At 36.5% G+C, this 25223-nt stretch overlaps 1 protein-coding gene across 1 annotated transcript in view; it reads right to left on the reverse strand.

Annotated features, from left to right (window-relative positions):
- The window catches only part of SPG11 (SPG11 vesicle trafficking associated, spatacsin), a 77306-nt gene that overhangs the window by 35951 nt on the left and 16132 nt on the right, over positions 1–25223 (reverse strand). Inside the window, 16 exon segments of the mRNA XM_082845342.1 lie at positions 264–372; positions 630–835; positions 2015–2180; positions 6074–6140; positions 8476–8637; positions 9815–9960; positions 11781–11887; positions 13215–13418; positions 17044–17255; positions 17927–18113; positions 18433–18560; positions 18864–18935; positions 19809–19985; positions 21650–21825; positions 22230–22385; positions 24203–24335. Of these exon segments, the coding sequence (XP_082701468.1) occupies positions 264–372; positions 630–835; positions 2015–2180; positions 6074–6140; positions 8476–8637; positions 9815–9960; positions 11781–11887; positions 13215–13418; positions 17044–17255; positions 17927–18113; positions 18433–18560; positions 18864–18935; positions 19809–19985; positions 21650–21825; positions 22230–22385; positions 24203–24335 (2408 nt within the window).

The raw sequence follows: 25223 nt of genomic DNA on the forward strand, positions 1-25223 counted from the left end.
AACACTTAAGAGACTTCTCAGACCAGCAGCACAGTAGAGGAGACAAAGCTCTTCTCCACCTCTTGGAAACTCTATCTGTAAAGAGGGAATCATTATCTTCACCCTTCTTTTACTGATGGCAAGATGCAATTGAAATCTGTTATGTGCTCGATGAGTAAGAAGATAAGGTCTGGTGAAAACATGTGTTGGAAGAAAGACTAGGCAAACACAGATTGGAACAATAAAGCTTGCTAGAAAAGAGGCTGGGATCGCAACTCACAAACCTCTTTATTTCCTGCTCCTGAATGCTGTCCCATATACCTTCTTCTAAGAGAACAAGCAATTCTTCTATGGTTGACTTTTCACCCATAGCCAGTTTAGATAGTTTTTCAGCTATAAGAAATATAAACAACAAAATATGGTCAAGAGAAAAGGTCGGGAACTGGGCAGTTCTGTTTGAAGAGTATGGCCCAGAGACATTTCAGAAACCCATTAAAGGGCCCAATAAAGTGAGATAAAGTGCAAAAATTCTGCAGAAGAAGGATGAAACAGAAGATAACTGTTTCCTCCCCAATCACTCACAATTCAATGCCTTAGACCTATTTGTCCCTTGTCCTCTCAACAAAACAAATGACATAAAGGTGCTGTACCTAGAGACTCTCTGATAAAGTTGTACTGAGCATCTTCATTTCTACACGTGTAGCTCAAAATTATATTGGCCACTTTCATATCAACTCTGAGCTTGAGGCTGTCGAGGCCAAGCAGTTCTAAGAAACAAACACAGGCAGCTCCTATTGATGGTATGTGGAAGGAGGAGAGCCCTAAAACATAGGCTTCATTGCCTACTTGCTGGATTCTGAAAAAGAAAGGAATCAAAATCACATGAGCACGTGAACATTTTTTCTCACCAGGAAAAGCAGATTGAATTACATCAGTGATACTTGGAGCATCAGATGCATGCGATTTTTGACTTCCTCCCCCTTCCCTTTTTCACCCCTTATATACATCCATTTAGGTTCTAGGTAGCTTTTAGTCTCCTTCTGGCTCCATAGCCCCCTATTCCCTTATATTTTACCTTCTCTAAAATGCCTACTCATAGTCCAAATTATTTTTGCTTCCAACTTTATTCAGGGAACGTGGAATAGAACTTATGAAAGACTACCAACTTATGATCTTATTAATTGTATGTACACAAACTACCAAGAAAATTAATGCCACCTAAAATTTGACATCATAAAGCACATACATTTTAAATGACTCATATATGTACTTTTACATGAATAGAAAAAGTTTGAGGAAAGATGCACAAGAAATTAACCATGTTTATATACCATGTAGAATGAAGATGAGAGAATGAGGGACTTTTTTCTTTCATTTTTCACCCTTCTGACCTACTTAAATATTTTAACATAAAGATGCATTATTTTGTTAACTATAAAACAATAAATAAAATATATCTGTATTTAGCTGCTGATTATATCAAATACTCCTCCCAATTCTGTGCTTTATAAAAGTGAATTATAAAAGACCAAGATCTTAAATACAGAATTCACATCTCACTATAGAATTCCCTCTTTACAATAATTGCTAACATTTGGCAAGCTCCTGGATCATTATTTAAAAACATGGTTTTCAGATATATTTATTATCTTATTTAAAATATATTTTAATCTTTTTTCCTATTAACAAAAGTAAGGGAATTCCCTGGCAGTCCAGTGGTTAGGACTCCATGCTTCCACTGCAGGGGGCATGGGTTCAATCCCTGGTGGGGGAACTAAGATCCCGCAAGCTGCATGGCGCAGGCCAAAATACAAACAAACAAAAAACACAAAAGTAAGACAAGCTAAATGCCAAAAACCTGGGATATACAGAAAAGCACAAATGAAAAAGTACATATATATATAATTCCCCAGTCAAATATAATTACTAACTGTGGTATGTTTCCAATAGGTTTTTTATATGCATTTATATGCACGTGTAAAAGTACACAGATATGCCTTTTATTAAGAGTACAAATTATGTTTTAAATACTTACAGCTGCTTGGGAGTCTTGCTCTTGGTTAATTCCTGAACCAGAAGAGTACCAAACGCAAACGATGGTCGTCCATGATGTAAATAATAAGCAAAATTCAGACGTTCTACTATAGCATATTTATTAACCAGGTCAGGGCTAGAGAAATGTGGGAGCTGACTCGCTGCATCTGGGGGGAAAGTGAAGCAGTATTAATCCTCTGCACCTCACCATGATTAGTTTCAGATCTGCATGTGGAAAACTTTACTCTGCAATGGTAAAAGAAAACTGGTTGCTGTAATCATTTTGTACCACTGTGTATCACTTTGAACCACCAAGATGTAATAATTTTATTTTAATATGTGGAGGTAGCCCTCATTTTATACAAAAATGTGTACCTGAGAAGCTGCATAAAAACTTATAAACAGGGGCTTCCCTGGTGGCGCAGTGGTTGAGAGTCCGCCTGCCGAAGCAGGGGACACGGGTTCGTGCCCCGGTCTGGGAAGATCCCACATGTCGCAGAGCAGCTAGGCCCGTGAGCCATGGCCGCTGAGCCTGCGCCTCCAGAGCCTGCGCCTCCAGAGCCTGTGCTCCACAACGGGAGAGGCCACAACAGTGAGAGGCCCGCGTACTGCAAAAAAAACCAAAGCAAAACTTATAAACTATGCTTTTCCCCTACTGAACTTACTTGTTATTTTAGATGCTTTAATTTTGTATCTGATGATCCATTAAGTTCACAGTGGCAATAACCCTTTAACTACAAAATCTCTGCTAACGATTTGCAAGTATAGCTTTTTAATTCATTCATGCAGCTCATATTTATATGAATCCTCTATTCACCAAGGCCAACTCACTGTACCTTTCTCCAACAAATACTTTGAGAAGAACATCCTTTTCTCCATATTAATACCCTCCTAATAAACTTCTGTTATCACTACCTGTACTTTCTGATGTTGGATTCATAGAGCACCTTATTATCTACATCATGATACCAACTTTCCAAGACCAGCAGAGTAGTCAAAGTTCCTCTGTGTCCATGAAAAAAGCAGAAAAAATTTTTTTTTATCTTTTTAGAAAAATACGAAGTCAAAAGATATTTGGATGTGAAAAGTTGGTATGAAACAAAGTTAGGGCTTGATAGGAACAGTTAACTGCTTCTTAACTGCTTACTACCTATTAAAAGAACGAGACAAAACATTTTGAACTGTTAACAGTGCATCTGCTCTTATTTTCAAAGTTCAAAGCTTATTTCTGAAATAAAGTCGTATCCCTCCCATGGAATTCCAAGGGCTTTTTATATTGTGACTTAGCTCTTATTAAAAAAACGGGACTTGAAGACTTTAGAGGAGTCTGTCATCTTATAAAGCTATTACTTAAAAGTATACCTCCTTTGAGATTAAAAAACTGTCACACGCCGTATCTGTATTCTTTGTAAGATCAGAGTGACTCTGGTAACTTACAATTACATATAAAACCATTCATTCATTCAATATTTGCTGAGTTCATATAAAGCTGAATGAACAAACTTGAGTTTTTATTCAAATAAGACCCTGAATTTTTAGTGGTTTGGTGGCTTGTATGGAGATTTTGTATAAGAGAAAATTCTACCTGAAGAGAAATTTTTCTCTGGCCTGCTGCAGAAGCCAAATCACCACGCAGTTGCCTTGTGGCCACTTTCAGTGGTAAAACCATATGATAAAAGAAGTCAACATTCTAATTAAATACAACTCTCCAATTTAAAAAATCCGTATTATGTCTTCATGATAATTGTTTCATTTAATTTGTGCTTTATTTCCTCAAATATGCTTTAAACTTCTAAAAATCAGGCAGGGAACATGCCTTCAGCTTCCTCTGTGTACCCAGTAGAGTGTTCCATCTCCACCAGGGCCTCAGGACTCTGGCTGATGGAGTTGGAGGCATTAGAACGGTACAGGGGATTCTGTCTACTCTCCGGTAACCTCACTGAGATTAGAATGAGTATTTTCACTTGAAAATGCAATAAGCACTACTTTATCCTGCACTGAACAAATATCGATTGAATATCTATTATAGGCCTGGCACTGCACTAGACACTAGGTAAATTCAATATATTGAAATTTGAACTTATAAAACTGACACATTAGAAAATGCACTTTTACATAAGTCAATAAATATTTACAGGGTATATATTACAAGGTATATATTATGTGAAAAGTACTAATTTGAAGCCTCCTTTAGAGTAATGTAGGCAGAGGCACCACAGGTAATATGATATTAAAGGCTAATTCAAAATGAATAAGTAAAAAAGAAATAGAAAAAGCAGAGTTTAAGAACAATACACAAAAAAAAAAATCAGGGGAAGTTTTATGGTCTAGAGAGGATGGCAGTGTGTGCGCATCTGGTGCTTACCATGTGTCAGGAACTGCAACAGCTTTTTAAATGCCTTGTCTCCTTTCATTCTCATGTAACATGTGAGGTGGACACTGTCACTTACTTATTTTATAGAAAACTGAAGAGAAGTTAAATCAGTTGCCCAAGGTCATACAGCTATTACATGGTAGAGCCAGGATTTGTCTAATGCCAACACCTATGCTCTTAACCTTTATAATACTATAGTGCAAGTGAACAAGGATTTTTGGAAAGGGAGAAATTTAAGCAGAAGGTCTATATTACATTCCCCAGCAAGTAAAGCACTAGTGACCTCATACAATGACTTTTAACTCACAGTATGTTTTCAATTCAGCTTCCTAGAAAATGTTTTCCATCAAAACTACCATGAGGTATCACCTTACTATGGTCAGAATGGCCATCATAAAAAGTCTAAAAATAATAAATGCTGGAGAGGGTGTGGAGAAAAAGGAACCCTTCTACACTGTTGGGGAGAATGTAAATTAGTACAGCCACTATGGAAAACAGTATGGAGGTTCCTTAAAAAACTAAAAATAGAGCTACCATATGATCCAGCAATCCCACTCCTAGGCATATATCCAGAGAAAGCCATAATTTTAAAAGATACCTGCACCCCAATGGTCACGGCAGCACTATTTACAATAGCCAGGACATGGAAGCAACCTAAATGTCCATCAACAGAGGAATGGATAGAGAAGATGTGGTACATATATATATAATGGAATATTACTCAGCCATAAAAAAGAATGAAATAATGCCATTTGCAGCAACATGGATGGACCCAGAGATTGTCACACTGAGTGAAGTAAGTCAGACAAAGACAAATATCATATGATATTGCTTATATGTAGAACCTTAAAAAAAAGGTATAAATGAACTTATCTACAAGACAGAAATAGAGTTACAGATGTAGATTTTTTCTGTGTAATCAGATTTTTTCTGATTTTTTCTGTATAATTTTCTGTGTAATCAGAAAAGATACAAGCACCCCAAAGTTCACTGCATCACTATTTACAATAGCCAAGACATGGAAGCAACCTAGATGTCCATCAGCAAATAAATGAATAAAGAAAATGTGACATATATATATATATAGAGAGAGAGAGAGAGCGCGCCATAAAAAATGAAATAATGCCATCTGCAGCAACAGGGATGGACCTAGAGATTATCATAGTAAGTGAAATAAGTCAGACAAAGATAAATATCATATGATATAGCTTATATGTGGAATCTAAATAAATGATACAAATGAACTTATTTACAAAACAGAAAGAGACTCACAGACACAGAAAACAAACTCATGGTTATCAAAGGGGAAAGGGTGGGGAGGGATAAGTTAGGAGGTTGGGATTAACATATACACACTATTATATATAAAACGGATAACCAACAATGACCTACTGTATAGCACAGGGCACTATATTCAATATTTTGTAATAATCTATAAGGGAAAAGAATCAGAGAAAGAATATATATACAACTGAATCACTGTGCTGTACACCTGAAACTAACATAATACTGTAAATCAACGATATTTCAATTAAAATAAAAGAAAAAAGAAAATGTTTTCCGGTGGAATATGCCTTTATTTTTAAAATAGAAAGCAGGGGGGAAACTAGGTTGGCTTTACAAAAATGAACTTCTGTCAACACTGCTGAAATGCTTCTAAAGCAAGAAGAATCCATAATGACTTACCTCCTATAGTCAGTGTGTTGGCAGACTGCCAGCCAAACAATCTGCTAGGATCAAAGGGCAATAATGACTGAAAAAGGGGAAAAGTCAAATCAGAGTTAAAAGTTAATTGATTCTAAAGTGAAGTAAACAAAATCATATGAAAGAGCTTCACAGGCAGTTCGGCTTCCCTTCTTCAGGGCAATTAAAAACTTTTATCCTTCTAGACATGAATTCTCCGAACACAGAGCATATGAGACATTTTTCTACATTAATAAAAATAGAACTATGTTCCTTTTAAAGACTCTCCACACTTCAAACTGTGTCTGCAAAGTATACTCTCTTTTGATAGAATCAGCATCAATTATAATGTAAAAATGGCTTTAGAAGTCCTTTGGAATCAAAAGGCAAGAGGACTGAGAGGCTAGAAAATGTTACCACCATAAATACAAGGTGTGCTGAGGCAGGTCAGGAAAGAGTGAGACAACTAGATCAAGGGTTAAAGGAATGTGATGAACAAATCATCACTAACAACAGCAAAGAAAAAACAGCCAACTAAGATCAGGTCAGTCAGAAAAGGTTTGAGAGCAAGGAGCGCTGGCTGTTTTGAAATCTGTAGGCCAAAGGTTTAGCAAAGACAGTAAATAGATGGTGGGAGGGATATAGGAGACAACAGAACTCTTAGGCCAAGATCTGGATGGCTAAGAAAAGAGCAGCTTTAATTTTATTTATGTATTTATGTATGCATGTATGTATGTATGTATGTATGTATGTATGTATTTACTTATTAATTCTTAGTTCCCAGACCAGGGATTGAACCTGGGCCATGGCAGTGAAAGTGCCAAGTCCTAACCACTGGACCGCCATGGAATTCCAAAGCAGCTTTAATTTTAAATTAAGGGAGAATCTTGTGGTCTATTAAGGAAGGAATACTCTTCCTAAAACAACAGGACTAAATAACTGCATCAGTCAACCTGAAAACAGAACAAAGAACAACCTGAAACCTCTTATGTTTTAGGCTGATTGAATCCACTTTAGGTAGTAAAACTATGTTTTTATATAATCTACTTATATCTAGTCTATATACCAATGTTACTCAAAGTGCTGACCTGCAATGAGATAAGAAGCTTGTGATAAATATAAATCTAGCTTACTGCTTCCTTCTTTGAGAAAGTCTTGCTACATAAAATCAAAACAAAACAAACGAACCAAAAAAAAAAAAAACCAACCCTGCTGACACATACAAGCAACAAGCAGTTCATGGACTGGCACCTGCCTGGGGACTACATTTTTAAGTAGCACCAGTCTGTACCCTAAAAAATTTCACATTAGAGTAAGAGAGGTTTTGTACCTTCATAGGATTATAGAGTTTAGATTGAACTGAAGACACTATAGGAATATTGGTACCCAGGAAAAAAAGCAAAAGCCTTTTGAAATGAGAAATGAGCAAAAGAAGGTGTCCTTAATTGAGGATCCCAGGATAGGTTTCAGGGAATCTGTGAATTCCTCTGAAATATAAGCAAAATTATGTGCAACTTTTCTGGGAAGAGGGTTCATCGCTCTCTCACATTTTTTTTTTTTTAATTTATTGTTTTTGGCTGCGGCATGTGGGCTCTCTAGTTATGGCACGTGGGCTTCCCTCTACTTGAGGCGTACGGGCTCTGTAGTTGCGTCACACAGGCTTAGCTGACTGTGCGGCATGTGGGATCTTAGTTCCCTGACCAGGGATCAAACCCGCACCTCCTGCATTGGAAGGTGGATTCTTAACCACTGGACCACCAGGGAAGTCTCTCACATTCTTAAAGAGGTCTTTGTCCTAAAGGTGACTTAAATAAATAAACAGCCCTATTCACTGAGAAGAGACAGAAATTATCAGTGGTAGAATGAAGCAGCTTTCAATGAAAGTAGCAGACAAGTATGCTGGCCAACTATCTGTCTGCTCTCAGATCCATTTCTACCTTTCCCATGTTCTGCCCTGAACTGCGGAGAACTGCATTTCCCAAACTCACTTGCCCTCTGGCTACCAGATAGGTATAGCCATGAGAGACAACATGGGAGATTAAAGGTGGCAAGAGGGGAGAAACCAAGATATTTTCCCCTTCTTTATTTTCTAGGGCATCTCTTGCATGGTTCCAGCCCTACCCTCTCGTCCCAGCTCCCAGTAGGTAGCCCGGTTGTGATTTTAGCTCCCAGAGAGGCTACAGCTGTTGGGTTCAGACAACACCACTTTCTTGCAGCCTTAGGGGGTGTTGACTGCTTCCTTCTTTGTTAATTTTTGGGTTGTCTCATCATCACACGTTTGGTTTCTCCATTTTGCTATCATTCTGTGTAAGTAATTCCCTATATTAAATGTCCTCCATTTGGAAGACCCAGAGTGGTTCCTGTTTTCCTGGCTGAATGCTGACTGATACTCCTAAATACTGTACCTGAATCAGGTGGTAGAGTGTAATATCTGGTGGCAGGACACTAGGGGCAGTGTACTGTGGGAAGAGAGCAGTTTTAAGCTTGGGGTAAGGAGTTAATGCCATCTTCAGTAGCTGGGGATCTACTTTCTTCACACAGTTCTCATTTTCTTCATTCTGAACAACCTAAATAAAAAGATAACATGGTATAGAATAATGTTTTTCTCTTCTCCAAATTTAAGTCCTTTTTTCATAAGTAGCCTGTGAAACAAGATTAGCTTGATATAATAGGTGGTAGTGAAAAGAGCACTGGACAAGGAGTCAGTAGCCAATAGTTCTAGTTCTGGTTCTAAGACAAACTAGCTGTATGACCTTGGTCTAGATATTTAATATCAGGCAGGCTTCAGTTTCCTCATCTACAGAATTAGAAAGTTCAGCTAGATCAGCGGTTTTCAAACTGCATAAGGAAAAGCTGTTTGAAAAAAGGCTCTACTACAATATTTAAAAATTTCAGATATTAAATAGTAAATATTTTACAAGAAAAAAACCTACTAGACTAGATGACTCTTAGGTCCTTTCCTCTCAGGTCTCAAGTTATTCTGACTGATTTCTGACAGGTGATCAAAACCAGGAAGCATAAATAACCATGAAGTTAAGGTATACTGCAACAATCTAAAAGAGGTGGTATTAAATTAAGCTAGCATCAGTAACAAACTTTTGCAGATTAGATGTTTAACAGCATTCTTAAGTTCCCTCTAACCAGCCACACTACACTTTCAAAAAAGCAGAGACGGGCAACTTTTCACTGGATTCCTCAAAAGAGTTTTTAAGGGTAGCTAAAAATTATGATTTCCTTTTTAACTCTCAAAGAGGTCAAATAACAGAGAATAATTCCCAAGTCACAGATTTAAAGTATACTTACTCCAAGGAGCAATTAGATCTTGATTCTATCCTGAAAACAAACCTGGAGTATTAGAGAACAAATAAACGGGAAAAAAATCACTATACAACATTCAGTCGCCCCTTGGTATCCACAGGTGATTGGTTCCAAGACCCCCACAGATGCCAAAATCCGAGGATGTTCAAGTCCCTCATATAAAATACTGTAGTACAGTCAGCCCTCCATATCTGTGGATGCAGAACCCCCGAATATCGAGGGCTGACTATAGCAGTCTCCTTTCAACTTAAGAGGATACGATATAAAGTTTAAAAATTCACCCTTGCTTTACGCTCTTTAATCTAATGAAATACTTGTAAGTGGTTATATTTTAATATCAACTGAGACCTAGAAAATCCACCGATATTTCTGCTAAATTTAAAATCAGTCCTATTTTGCCATAACAGGTAAAAGTGCTGTCTGTACCTGGCTGACGCCCCCAGGGGCATACATTGTGGTAGCAAGGGCCAGGAGGGTATGTCCTTCCAATAGCATACTGCTTACACTGGCCTGGTTGCTGGGAATCAGTATCTGAGCATTTGCAAGGCTAGCCTGGAAGATCAGTTTGGGATCTGAAAAATAAGAGAGTACATTTTTCTCCTTGAGAGAGAGAAATACTAAACTAAGGATTACATAATTCTGAGAAAGAAACTTAATTTTTAACTCTATCCACAGTAAGAAGGATTTTCTAAGTTTAAGAGCAATGGGAAAACGTCACGAAGGAAAAAAAAGAAAGATTTGTCCACATAAAAATAAAAACTTCCACTCAAACAAAGAAAATTGAAAGGTAGTAATGAACAAGGGGAAAAATCAACAACAGATGACAACCTAACAATTAATGCCTTCAACAAAGAGCTCATATCAATACAAAAGCCCAAAATACTGACTGTAACAGATAAATGGACAAAAGAAATAACCATTTTACAAACAAGGAAATATAACTGTCTGATACATAAAAATATATAATTCATTAGCAATAAAGAAATGCAAATTAAAACAGTAATTAGATGCCATATATCACCTATCAAATCAGCAATGATTTTTAAACATATTCATCCTCAAGCACAGAGCTGGTCAGTGTGCACAGAAGCTGGGACTTACAGAAAAGAATGGTGTAACCCTCCTGGAAAGCAATCTAGCCTTATATCAAGAACCTTCAAAAAAAAAAAGAACCTTCAAAATGCACATAACCCCAGACCCAGGAATTTTATATCCAGGAACCTATCTGTACTAAGGAAATAATCTGAAACAAGCACAAAAATTTTATGTTCAAATATACTCAAGATTATTATTTATAATAGGAAAAATTGAAAACAGCCTTAATGTCAAAAAATGAGAGGATAGTAAATTAAATAAGAGTATTTCTATACAATGAAATATTATGTAGACATAAAATGGTCATTGTCTCTAAGAACATAGGAAAATTCTTATGTTATAATTACTATATGAAAAAACACAATATACAAATACATAGATGTTTCTGGTTATATCCCTAGCACTTACAGACTGTCACAGGTAGGGGATAAATAAATATTTGTTGGATGAATGAAATACAATATTGACTAGGTTTAAAAAAAGTATAGAGAAAATAACTAGAACAAAATATATTAAAACATATCAAGAGTTCCCTATGGATAGTTATCTTCCTGTTCACTTAAGCTATCTACCTGTTGAGGTGTTATCTTGATAGTTGTCTTCCTATTTTTTTAATTATTTTTTTTTAACAATGAAACATGTTACTTTATGATCACCAGAAAAATAAAACAAAACCAAAAATCCCTCAACCCACATTATGAAAAAAGTTATTCATTAGGAAAGAAATCAGGCATTACATAAAAGTGAAAGATTGGCTGTTGACACTCCTTGCGTATGTTGTGGCTTGGCCTGTCCCCTTTCCTGAACCTCTAGAATAACACCCACTAAGCCCTCAGGGGTCACAGGGTTTTTCTACCTGATTATAACCAGAGCAAGGCTCTCCATCATTGGCTCCACTAGAGAAGACACAACAATCCCACATATACTATGGATTTATTTTCACTCCAATTGGAGTTCCTTACTGAAAGATTCAGGGCAGCCATTTGGAAGACAGACCACCTCCTCATGGAAACAGGGTGTCAGTCTACCAAAGAGCAGGAACCTGTGATGAACTGGTAGGGTAAGAGAGAGCCAACATAACCACACATGCTATCGGCTCCAAGTCTGGTTTTCTTCACTGTCAAGAGGCTAACATTTTTGGTCTTTTGCTTTTTAAATAAAGCTTGAGTCTAGATTATGGTCAAATATTTGTCTACAGCTAGACAGTTTATTCAAAGAGTTCGCAATTTAAATTCCATTCAACAGACCAGTTACTTATCCAAAGCAAGTTTTATTATTTAATACAATATACCCATACCTGTTAAATTACTGGAAACTTGTCGACACTGAACTAAAAATTCAAACCAAGGGTGAGCTTCATGTAATTCTTTTTTTTCCAAAAAGGGACAATTTGGAGGACTAAGTCTGTATATAAAACAAACAAACAAAAAAACTATCTGATTAACATAGAGGATAAGACAGACAATTACAACCATGTTTGCTCAGGTGATAACTAGCATAAAAAAAAAAGAACTTTGTAATTAAAAAGTAAATATAACACAATATAATCCCAGTCTTGTGTTGTGTTTTACATATGCCTTATGATCTGGAAATAGAGAATTTTAGAGACAGGGATAATATCACTTAAAATGTATTTCCTACTGTGATGAAATTTTACCAACTCTGTATAAGATTACCACCAGATATCTTTGCACTTGAAGATACGCTGTATTGGTTTTTTTTTTTAACAACAAAAGCTCTTTAGCTTTTTCAAACTTAAGAGGTTTTTGAAAACCTTTACATAACTACAAGAGAAGCTGGGACTAAGCAGTTAAGGCTCGTAACAGGTCCTCTAAAAATACAGCTTTTAAACTTTCACTTGCCAGTAGCTTTCAGGAAAACATTTCTGTGTTCAAAGTAAGTCTTAATGATATAAACAAGAAATACACCCTTTGCTTGACTTCCTAGTCTTTACTACACAAAATAAAATAAATATGTTCTCCTTAGCACATGAATATGGGTTCTGGAATCAAACATAAGTATAATTAAATCTAGCTTTACCAATTACTAGCTGTACGCCTTAAATAGGGCACTTAGTCTCTCTCAAAGCTTCAGTTTCTTCATCTGTGAAATGGAGGAGTAAGTAACCACCTCACAGGGTTTTCTGAAGATTAAATGAGATAATGCATGTAAAGTACTAAGCCTAGTGTCAAGAACTCTGTAAGCACTCATATGTTAGAGACTACTACTATTTTTATTATTACTGACCCAATAGCAATTAACACTGGCCACAGATAACGATACTGCAGGTTGATCTTAGATATCAATATATATTGATATCTGTCTATCTAAATATAAGCTTTAGAGCATTTCTAAGATACCTTGCAGTGGCGATGAATTCAAAGTTTTTAACATTTGCTTGGTAATGAAAATATCAAAGAAGTCCAAGTTAACCTTTAGAATCCTCCCTCTTTTAAACTTGTAAAGCATTTCTTTCTAATTTCTAGTTATTTAAAAGGTTAACAGAGATGTTACAGAATTAACATCACCAAAAAACACATAATAAGCATTTAGTTGAATGCAGTATTGAACTAAAAGATGTACCAAATATTAGAGTGGGAGGAACTACTTCAAAAAGATCAGTATTCCTCACGAGAATGCTTAACATTTTCCTAAAAGTCACATTCAGAAGTAGTACGGAAAGAGGGAACATGAAGGCCTGCTCAAGGACAAGTTAATTCTTAGTACTCACTTGTAATAGTCAAGAAAGACATAAAGAAGATACTGCAGACTGTGTTCCAAACAATAGAGAATGAAGTGACAATGGAAATCCCAACCATCTTTGGACCTATAGTTTTGAACAGGGAGGGTATCTTGCATCACGCCCCCAATACGGTTCAGTCTTTTGAGAAAGAGTTCAAAGTCTTCTAGTTCAGATGAAAGAAAAATTCCACTCCTATTGGGCAGGTTTAAATAAAAGATGGCAAGTTAAAAAGTTGCTATATTCAGAGCAGACCAAATCATTTCCATTGTTAAGTAGTCTCAACTAGTTAAAAGTATTTACAAATTAATACTGCCAATTCTTACCCCATAAATATGTTCAGACACACATATTTTGCTAGTTTCCAATAAAGGTTTCTGCACCACTGTAGTATTTTAATGTAGTAATGACAGTCTCGAGTTATATTAAATATTTCAAAAACCTAAACTAAGCCACCTCGATTACTTTGTTTTTACTGAAACTGTACAATCCAGTGTGGCAACAGTGGTTAAATCTTGAAGCTAGATGCTTTACACACTGAGGAATTCACCAAAATATCCAAACAAAATCATTAAGAAATTAAAGCAGAATAATTTAAATGGACCAACCACTAAAGAATAGAAATTTGCATTTAACTATTTTTTATAAGTTTACTGTTAAATACATCATACATACCATTAAAGGAGTATAGAGAACATATTATGTGGAGTTTAGAGAAACACTGCATAGCCACCACCCAGGTTACAGAACACTGTACCTAGAAGTCCTTTGTGTATTCCTCCCCCTTTATATGTGCTTTGCCCTCAGAGGCAACCACTATCCTTACTTTCATGATAACTATTCCCTTACTTTTATTCACCCATATAGTTTTACCACCCATGTGTGTAACCCCAAATAATATAAGGTTTGGTTTTGCCTATTTCAAACTTTATATAAGAAGAGAACATCTTAGATATATTATTGTCTTGTTTCTTCTACTCAACTTTGTGTGATTTATCCATGTTGATACCTATGGCTATAGTTTTTTAGTTTTCATTGTTATATAGTGTTCCACTGTACGATTATACTACATTTTACTTATCTGCTCTAACTTTGATGGTCATTGTTCCTAGATTTTTGGTAAAATAAATTTCCATTTCCATGATTACAAATGAGGAAGAACATCTCACATGTTTATTGGCCATTTGTGCTTCCTCTTTTGTGAAATGTCTGTATGTGCTGGTATCTTTCCCCTCCAGATCCAAGCTCTACTCTCCTGCTCTGCGTCCCTGGAGGCTCACCTGTATGGGTTGCTCTAGAAGACTCCTGTGCCCTCAGGTTTCTGTTTTGGTTTCGTCTCCTATGGGAGACTCCCATCGGGAGATAAGAATTAAAGAAAAAGGGAGGATGGGGATACCTTGGCGCTCTCTGTGTGAGGTGACAGCAGGTTGGCTAACATTCTCCACTAAGAGACACAACTCCTGCCAGGCAGCTCCCTTGGTCTCAGTAACTGCTGTCTTCCTTTGCCCTGCCAGGCCTCTTAGAAAGCCCACCCTACTCCCAAGGTCATGAAGATATTCTTCCCTACCGTCTAAAAGTATTATAATTTTTACATTTTACATTTAGGTTTTAAAATCTACCTGGAATTGATTTTATGCATGATATAAGGCAGAGGGTCCAATTTCATTTCCCCCATATAGCTATTTAGTTATCCCAACCCCATTTGTTGAAAAGACTATTCTTTCCTCCAAAAAGACTGTTCTGCAGTGCCACCTCTGTCATATATAAGGTGAGCATACATATATGTCTGTTTCAGGGCTTCCCCAGTGGCACAGTGGTTAAGAATCTGCCTGCCAATGCAGGGGACACAGGTTCGATCCCTGGTCTGGGAAGATCCCACATGTCATGTGGTGCCATGCACCACAACTACTGAGCCTGCACTCTAGAGCCCATGAGCCACAACTACTGAGCCCACATGCCACAACTACTGAAGCTCGCATGCCTAGAGCCTGTGCTCCGCAACAAGAAAAGCCACAGCAATGAAAAGCCCGCACACTGCAATGAAGAGTAGCCCCTGCTCACTGCAACTAGAGAAAGCCCGTGCGCAGCAACGAAGACCCAATGCAGCCAAAAATAAATCAATAAAAATAATTTTTTAAAAAAAGTCTGTTTCTATGCTCACTCTTCTGTCTTAATTGCTATAGCTTTAGATAAGTTTTAATATCTGGTAGGGCAAGTTCTTCTTTTTCAGGGTTGTTCTTGACCCTCTGAATTTCCATATAAACATTTATAATCAGCTTGTCAAATCCATTGCTGGGATTTTCATTGAGATTTCACTATATCTAAAGATCAACTTGGGAAGAATTGATAGCAGGCTTGTCTTGTTCCAAATCTGAAGAGAATGCTTGTGATGTTTCACCATTAAGTATAATATTAGTTGGAAGATTTTTTGTTAACATCTCTTTAAAGTTAAGGAAGTTTGCAGCTATTCCTAGTTTGCTAATAGGTTTTATTATAAATAGATGTTGAATTTTATCAAATGCTTTTCTGTATCTATCAGGGTGGTATGATTTTTTCCCTTTAATCTGTTAATACAGTAGATCTCACTAATTCATTATTGTCATAATTCATGTTAAAACACATACATATTATCTTTATAAACAATCAAGTATTAAGCAAAATATTTGATAAGCATACAAGTTATACAAAAGTCTACTTTTAGCAAACAAGAAGAAAAGGATTTAGTGCAATGAAAAGAACAGTGACTAGAAAGTCAGGGGTAAAATGATTGAAGCCTGTAAGTAACTGGGTTAGGCAAAGCTCTTAACTTCTTTAGATCTCCCTCTCCACATCTTTAAGTTGGATAGGACAGTACAGTTATACTTCCCCAATAAGTATAAATATAAAAGAATACATGGGAAATAATTTTAAGAAACTTAAAAATTAACAAATATGTTAAGTCTCATTATTTTGACAGCTTAGGGAGATAGGTTGAGCTCTATAAAATTGCTGATATTCAACCATTTTTCACCTCTACAAACGGCAAGTTCACATGATTCAAGCTAACAATTATTTTTAGAAATGAATTAAAAGCTTAAAGTCTTGGGCTTCCCTGGTGGCGCAGTGGCTGAGAATCTGCCTGCCGATGCAGGGGACACGGGTTCGAGCCCTGGTCTGGGAAGATCCCACATGCTGTGGAGCAACTGGGCCCGTGAGCCACAACTACCGAGCCTGCGCGTCTGGAGCCTGTGCTCCGCAACAAGAGAAGCCGTGATAGTGAGAGGCCCGCGCACCGCGATGAAGAGTGGCCCCCGCTTGCCGCAGCTAGAGAAAGCCCTCGCAAAGAAACGAAGACCCAACACAGCCAAAAATAAATAAATTAATAAACTTTTAAAAAAAGTTTAAAGTCTTCAGTTATCACTTCAAGTGATACTTCCCCTGTTTTCTTAATTGAGCTGTCCTCTTTAGTTCAAGGCCATACATGGCGTACGGGTGCAGTGATAGTACTGAGAAGAGTGGGAAACATTATAGGATACTAAGGTATCCTCATCGCAAGCTCTTGTCACTTGGTCCTTGTATCCCCATGGATAGCTTACCATTTCTACCCCAAAGCATATACAGTGTTTTGGGAAGAACCTTCATGTAGAATTTGAGAGCCTATTCACCACCTAATGTTAAATACATGTGATTTTAAAACCTCAATATACAATAATGCCCTTTCAATTTTAAAATATCAATATTATGAAACAATGTTGCATTGGATTTATGGCATTTCAGAGGAAAAGTTGCACCACTGTATTTTATTGTTCTTCCTTTTACACATCCCCACAGTTTACAGTACCTGGCCAGCGTATCTAAAATTTCATTCCTCATGTAGTTGTTGCAGCGAGTATTCTGATCAACAACGTCCACAGTCAGAGGGGGCCATTTGTTCTGCTGAAGTGAGGCAAATCTATTCTGGGTCTGAAATTCTCCAATCCACAAGGTAATGCTGAACCAATCATGGCGAGCTGTGAGGTATCTCCAGAGGGCTTCGGGAGAATATGATTTGTATTCTACATTAAGAAGAAAATACATTTTAAAATAGCAATGAATGATGATTATTGACACAAAGCTCAACACTAATTGAGTAAATATGATGATCTGGACAAATATCTATATAACAGATGAATTATTCAGGCCCTCTGCTTCTTTTACTATTTTCCTCTTTTGTGGTGGTGTTCTTTTTTTTTTTTTTTGTGATGTTGTTCATTTTATAATCGATATATTAGCCCTCTTTTCCCTTTTCTTTTCCTTAATATAAATAAAAACTCTGGCTGTAATAATAAACACGAATTTGACACCCTATGAATTACCACTGTTTGCCAGTGTTAGTTATTCCCCAGAGCCCTGGTATGATACAGATCCTCAGTTTAAATAGGAAGAAACCAAAGACTATTTGGAAAAACAAAGAATGTCACTCTGAGGCTGGGAAGAGAACTCTTAGCCTTGAAATCTCAATTCACTGAACCACGTGACTTTTCTCTTTCGCTATCACATTATAAATCCCTTACAAAAACCTCAAGAATAAGGGCTCAATCTCAATGTAATGACTTGCATTTTAAAGTAACTGAATATATTTTTTCCCCAAAAGGAATTCTAAAATGAGGACACACCAAAATATTCAAATACCAATGCCTTATTTAATCCTCATTCACTATGCTCAGATTTTAGGCTCTTTCACACTTGCCTTCTGGACTTAACCTGGGGAGAAGGATGGATTCTTGTGTTAGTTGATTCCACCACTGAGCCCAAGTTAACACAATTCTGTGATCTTGCTTGTTAAGTTTATCTGTATCTTTATGATCATATTTCAGGAATGAGTCCAAAACAGACTTGTGCTTGAAAAAATCTTGTTCCTTTATCGAATACCTAAAAGAGTGATAAGAAATTTTTTTAATTTTGGAGGAAAAAGTATCATTCCTTTTTCTCTGTTCAAGAAGTTCTACTCTTTTGGGGAACACAAAATTCAATACTCTTAATTTTGTATTTATTATCTTAAAAATATATATCTGATTATGCACATATTGAAATGACAGGGAATTCCTAAGTCTCTTCTAGATGATACAAATTTTATCTTCATAAGGAATGTAAGCTCAGTTCCACATAAGAAGGCCATGCTAACAGTTATAAGCTAAGCCTTGTCTACAATATTCTTCCCATGTTATAAAAAGGGGGCTAATGAGATTACCTGGGAAAAGACTGGATCTGCATATTTTCTTGGAAATGTCCTGAATAAAACTTCTCAACTTGATGCACGAAGTCTATAGTTCTTTTTTCTTTTTCAGAAAAATAATTTTTTTCTTTTAAAATTTCAACCTTGAATAAAAAGTAATTTAAAAAAAGTAATTAAAGCAGTGACCTCACAAAAATCAAGAACATTTGCAAAACAAATGTCATGATTTTAAATATCATTTAAGAATTGTGTTTTGAATTTTTGAGGCAATGTATGTATTCGCATCAATTTTCCTTTACCACAAATGCAAAATGATCATTTAAAAAGACAAAAGAGTTGTCATACTTTTACTTACTGGGTATTAGTTCAATATTAAAATAATTCGTTTTGAAGTTTCACCAACATTTACTAGAAAATGTAAACTACTTAGTCTCACCTTTACCTACCAAAAAGTCCCGTATGTTTTTATCAGTTGTATAGAAGCATATCTTGAGCAACTGGTCTTTTACATTAAAGCCCTGAAGTAAACATAGAAAATCAAGAAAACTTACATTTTGTAATGGAGCTATTTTGAACATAAATATATGTTAAATACAGAAGTACTCTATTATAGACATATGCCTTGTTAGAATTCCACAACTTTTCAGCTCTTGTAAACATTCATTTTCTACATTTATCATGCATATTTACTGCCTATCCCTAAAGTCTTTAAGGCACTTTGTTTGCCAGAAGAAAGGCAGCACACAGAACAATTTAGGATAATGCCAGGCTACCATAGTACCAAAACTACAGCTATCTGTTATGATGATTCACTTGAAGACAAAAGTCTGTGTAAATAACAACCTTTACATAGTTTCACTCCTCTGAACTTCCAGAAAGTTACCATGGGCAAGACCTCAACCACGCAGATGAGGCCCAGATCTCAGCTTTGTCCAGGAACCCCACCTCTAGGACATTCCCTTCTCAAATGAAGTAAAACCATGGAACACAAAGTAAAGGTAAAAGCCATTGGAAAGTTCAAATGGAGATATAAGAGGTCACACAGACAATAAAGAATGTCCCCCAACAAATAATGAGGTCCTGTGCATGCTCTGACATGTGTGAAACCTTTTATGAGAAATACTGTCTCCTTCCAACCAAAGTACCAAATCTAACAGAGAACAAATGATGGAAATTCCAATCAAAAATTTCTTTAAGAAAGTTCTTAGTACCAAAGAATGTTTCCCAGTATTACTGTCATAATTTCTTAGTAAAAGTTACACAAATTTCTTAGTTTGTGACACATCTATGAATACAAATCAATTTTTATATCAACCAGAAATTATATTAAATACATAAGAGAACTTCTCTTACATTAGAGACTTTATAAACAAACAGATTATGCCACTTACCATATTCTTCAAAAGCTCAGAGGCTTCCTTTATATTATTCTTTTTCAAATTGTCAAAGACCAAATCTAGGCCTATTCTAATCAACTCCTCGAGTCTTTGAGCAGAATGACTGTTAATCCTGAAGAAAGTTTGTGCCTCTGGTATTTTGTTGTTTAAAATGGCATTGGCAATAACTTCCTAGGAAAGAAGGAAGGAAGAAAAATATTTGCTTTTTGAGTTCCTCTTTATTACCTTATTATGATTATCAGCATGGGACTTATACATTTACTGAGTACCTCAATAAGGGACTTTTACCGAAAACCTTCTACTAGATTTGGGGCTTTGCACAGGGGACATGAATTGACCAAAAGATGGACTCTGCTCTCTAGGAGGTTTTAGACTAGTACAAGAAATGCAAATAAAGCACTGATTATAGTACTGTATGATAAGGGTGATGATATAGGTATCCCAGGGTTCCAGAGAGGAGGGTCCAGAAAAGGAACATCTAAATAAGAGAGATGAAAAAAAAAAAAAGGTTTCCTAGTAGAGATGACTGATAAAGTAAAAGTTTTAAAGACAAGTATGTGTTACATACATTTATTGAAAAAAGAACATGTGTTCCAAAAAGTGAGAATATTATATGCAGAGGCATAAAGGCAAGAAACAGTATCAAGCATTCAGAGAACTCCAAAATACTTAATATAACTGGAGAAAAAGCTGAAGAGAGTAGCAGGCGAGACTTGAAAGAAAAGCAAAGGCTCCATCATAAAGGGCATTGTGTGTGTGAGATGGATTTTATCCTGAAACTTATGCAGAGCCACTGAAGGATCTTAAAAGCAAGGGTGATATAATCATATATATATTTTAGGAAGATATACATATTTTAAAAAGAACATGTATTCATATGCATGTTTTTGGAGACAGCGTCCACTGCTTTCATCAAAGTGGACTGTAACCTCCCCCAAAATTAGAAATCAATGAATATGAGTAAAAAGAACAGAAGACCATGGATGAAGCCATGGAGCACATTAAAAGAGGGGAAAACAGGAAATGAATGAAACCTGCAAAGGAGACAGGAAGAGGGAAGCCCTAAAGAGTGGAAAGAAAATCAAGTAATTTTTGGCTAGAGAATGATTAAGAGACAGAAAATGCAGTCACAGCAGGTACTTCCCTACCCTTCCACCCCAAGAAGAGCAGTCTTGTGAACCTGGCAGCATCTCAGCCTTATCAACTTTCAAACCCTATCAATTCTGATCCTCTGGGTTAAGCTATTCTGGCCTTTGTCTTTCCAATGCCAACACTCTCCAAGAGGTTAGAGGAATTCTTCCAGTCCCTAGTCAGAAAAAAGAATCAGAGTTTGGCTGTATTAACTTATACTATACAAAGAAAGGCAAGTTGATAAATACAGGAAACTTAATTTACAAAATATCTTAACTAGAATCTGAGATAAGACTCAAATATACTTCTAAGCAATAATGTCATAAAATTTTCCTAAGATAGAATCAACAGCAGCAATTTGATTTATTCAAGGGTCAGGCAGAATGCATAAGTCCAAAGTGCCAGGCCCTAGACACTGAAGGAGTGACAGTTCACAATGAGTTTGGGGTCGGGTGTTTGTCCCTGGATCCAAATGGGCAGATCTGGCATAAAGAGGGAGCCTATCTGTGTTCTGAATTAAATAAATGAAACTTGCAGACATAAATTTGAAGTTGTGCCCAGAGATCCAAAAATCTATAAAACCTAAAACCCTTGCCAAAGATTCTGAATCACAAGTGTTCAGATTCTAAATTCTGTTTCTTCTACCATTTTCTCAGATCCTCTAAGTCTGGCAAATAAAAGAAGTGACAATTACTCATATTTACCTCAATGCTGAGCTTCTCCCATATATTGCTCTCCTTTACTTTGGGGACATTTTCATTTACATCATATTCATCTATAGCATCTGTTAGCTTCCAAGGAAACTTTATCATGAAGGTTCGAAGTTCATTAATGTAGCTGGTCAAAATGTTCACTCCTTTCTGTAGATGTTCATCTAGCCCTATGGAAAACACCAATGTGCCAATTTCATATACATAAACGTGTGTGTGTGTGTGCGTGCGCACAGACAGAATAAACTCTGAGCTATTATAAAGAAGTTTACAAAATGGCAAAATTCAAACTCAGCGTTTTCATGTCAAACAAAAAAATCTCTGCGTTTTCTCCTATTTACAAGTACGTCCATGTTTTAATATAACCCTTTTCACCCTCTTCACAATGATTAGTTCTTTCTGCCAAATTTCCCAGTATTAAAACCCAATTCACTCACTCAGTTACACACTGACTTTACCCAACCTAAGCAAACGGCACTCCCCGGCTTACGCGCTCTCACGCAATAGGACCACTTATATCTCTGTCCTGACATAAGAATGGGCTAATTATCCCCTTCTTTGCTGCTGTTCTTACCTTCATTGAGAATAAAAAGCTCCTTTATTTGTTTGTTAAGGAAAGACAGTGTAAGATTAAGCAACTGTTCCGAAAAGTGTTTGCTCTGGGTTTCAGAATCATTTTCTCTAATTGCTGAGCAAAGTAAATCCAATGCTGGTGTCAGCTCTTCCACATCTGAGGAAAAATCAAAGAAAGGAACATGAAGAACACCAGGATACTCCCAGTAAAATTAACCTATCCAGAAATACCATAAGACAAAGACTAATGTCTTATTCTCGAAAAGCTCACAAAACTTTCATGAAGTCTCATTACTTGCAAACTTTAGCTACTCTACTTACTACTAGTCATCATTTACCGGTACGACTAGTAACTACGATTTTGCTGCCCAACTACTATATTTTAAGTACTGTACTTGGTGTTTTATAAATGCTATCTCATTTATTCCATTTAACAACCTGAGAGGTAGGTGTTATAGCCCCCTTTCCACAGATGAGGAAACTGAGGTTTAGCGAGGATAAATAACGTGTCCAAGCTAATTTGAAAGTACAGACAAAATTTGAATTTAAGCCTGTCTGATTCCAAAACCATTCTCTTAAACACACAGGTGAAAGCAAGGCCCCTGAATCCTCTATTTGCCAGCTTCAAATAAATAAAATGATTCCTGTTTATCTTAGCATTGGCCCCACCTCTAGAATTGTTACCTGTGTGAGAATGATGGGAAACATGGATTTTACCCTGAGAAAGCAGGTAAAGTTAGTCCTATGCTTCTTGTTTCCAGATCCATCCCCACTCTTTAAGGAAAAGCAGTGCAGCTGAGAGTGGAGTAAGGAGTAATCACCGACCACCCAACAGCAGAAGTGAGTAATGACCATATAATCATTGATGGAGTCCCCCTCAACACCACAAACCAGGCCTTTCTCTATAAATTCAAGCAGACTTAAAAAAAACAATGGAGCATAAAAAAGTTAGCAATTCAAGAGGGAGGAGACCAAACTCTGCACGCAAAACAAAAGAGAATGTTTTTAAAAAATAAAATTTCTAATCCACATTGTCAGTAAGGACTAACGTTAAATTGATAGAAAAAGTAGGTTGTCATTTTCTCCACTTAAGAGTACAAATTGGTGAAACTTTTCTGGAGGATAATTTATAAAAAAATTTAAGAATGTAAATTGTGTGTCTCTTTGACCTGTAAATTCCACATCTAGAAATTAATCCCAATAATTGTACATATGTGAAGTTACACAAACACACAGCATTTATAGCACATTGCCAATAATAGTAAAAATTAGAATCAACCTAATGTGTAATACGAGTTTGGTTGGGTAAATTATGGTACAGCCCATACAACGAAATTCTATGCCACCATAAATAATAGGTATATCTATCATTATCAAGAAAGATGTAACATATTATCAAGTGAAAAAAAAAAAGCAGATTATAAAACTTTATGTACAAGGGAAAACACACTTTATTACCCTGTCCTCTAAAGAGAGGATTTGCATGACTACCTGGTCCAAGAAGAAAAGCAGAGCTCCCGTTTATTAAAAATGAAAGCCAAAGTCTTGAAAAGAAGTGTTGCTAATGTAGCAAAAAAGCAGAAGAGTCAGGCTGAAAAGTCTTATAACAAGTCCCAGTCCCCAACTCAGCCAGCTGCACTGCCACTATACATCAATATCTCAGACAACTGCAAGAGCTGGAAATTTTTGCAAATGAAGTTTATTCTCTTTTGAATAAAATGCTCTTGAATTTGAAAGATCATCTCTTCTTTGCATACCAAAGATACAAAGCACAGTACAGGATATGAATAATCAACGCATATGATAAGAACATTTATAGATTCTCACAACTATCTCAAGATTCCAGAAAGTAAATAAAATGTTATGACTGACTCCTGGCAAATAAATAAGTCATCAGAAAACACAACAATAATTTGAAAGTGATTAAAAAGGAAAAATGATAAATACAAATGTAGAAGTCTCTACACTACTTACGTTTTAAATATAAATGGGATGGAAAGTGATCAAACTGATCAGGTACAGAAGATTTTGAGGATGGACTCAAAAGATTTTCCTTGCTCTTCAAAAAGAAATCTACTGTGTCCAGCTGACGATTTTCTATTCCTGCCTGAGGTGGGAGAAAATGGGAAAAAAATTACAATAGGAAAAAAAATTGGGATACAGATTTTTTAAACTTTACAACTTAATGTACTAACACAGAGACACAGGCTATCTTTTTTTTTTTAAGATTTATGTTTATTTATTTATTTATTTTTGGCTGCATCAGGTCTTTAGTTGCAGCACGTGGGATCTTCATTGAGGCATGCAGAATCTTTCATCGCAGTGCACAGGCTCTTCGTTGCAGCGCACAGCCTTCTCTCTAGTTGGGGCATGCGGGTTTTCTCTCTCTAGTTGTGGTGCGCAGGCTCCAGGGCGCGTGGGCTCTGTAGCTGTGGTGTGCAGGTTCCAGAGCACGTGGGCTCTGTAGTTGTGGCACGCAGGCTCTCTAGTTGCGGCACGTGAGCTCAGTAGTTGTGGCATGCGGGCTTAGTTGCCCTGCAGCATGTGGGATCTTAGTTCCCTGACCAGGGATCGAATCCGCGTCCTCTGCATTGGAAGGCAGGTTCGTTACCACTGGACCACCAGGGAAGTCCCCACAAGGCTATCTTTATCTTGCAAGAGTACCTGAGTTCTAGTGAGGATTCTGACAATGACCATATGACTTGGGGCAAGTCTCTGTAACCTTTCTGAACTTCAGTTCTGCTTTAGTTCTACCATTCTGTAATTCTAACACCATTCAAAGCTAGGTACTCAGGGATCACCCTCACAGTTATCGTCTATTTTAATTAAAATGTTAAAGCAGTATGATAAAAAGTTAAACTGAAAAAGCAGGCTAAATACAGACTCCCATTTCTAAAGTAGGCATCTGAGGAAAGTTTTCTATAAAGAACACGTAAAAATCACAGATTTAAAAATATATATACAGTTGACCCTTGAACAACTCAGGAGTTAGGGA

Source organism: Leucopleurus acutus, assembly GCF_964270905.1.
Source record: "Leucopleurus acutus genome assembly, chromosome: 1".
Taxonomy (NCBI): Eukaryota; Metazoa; Chordata; class Mammalia; order Artiodactyla; family Delphinidae; genus Leucopleurus; species Leucopleurus acutus.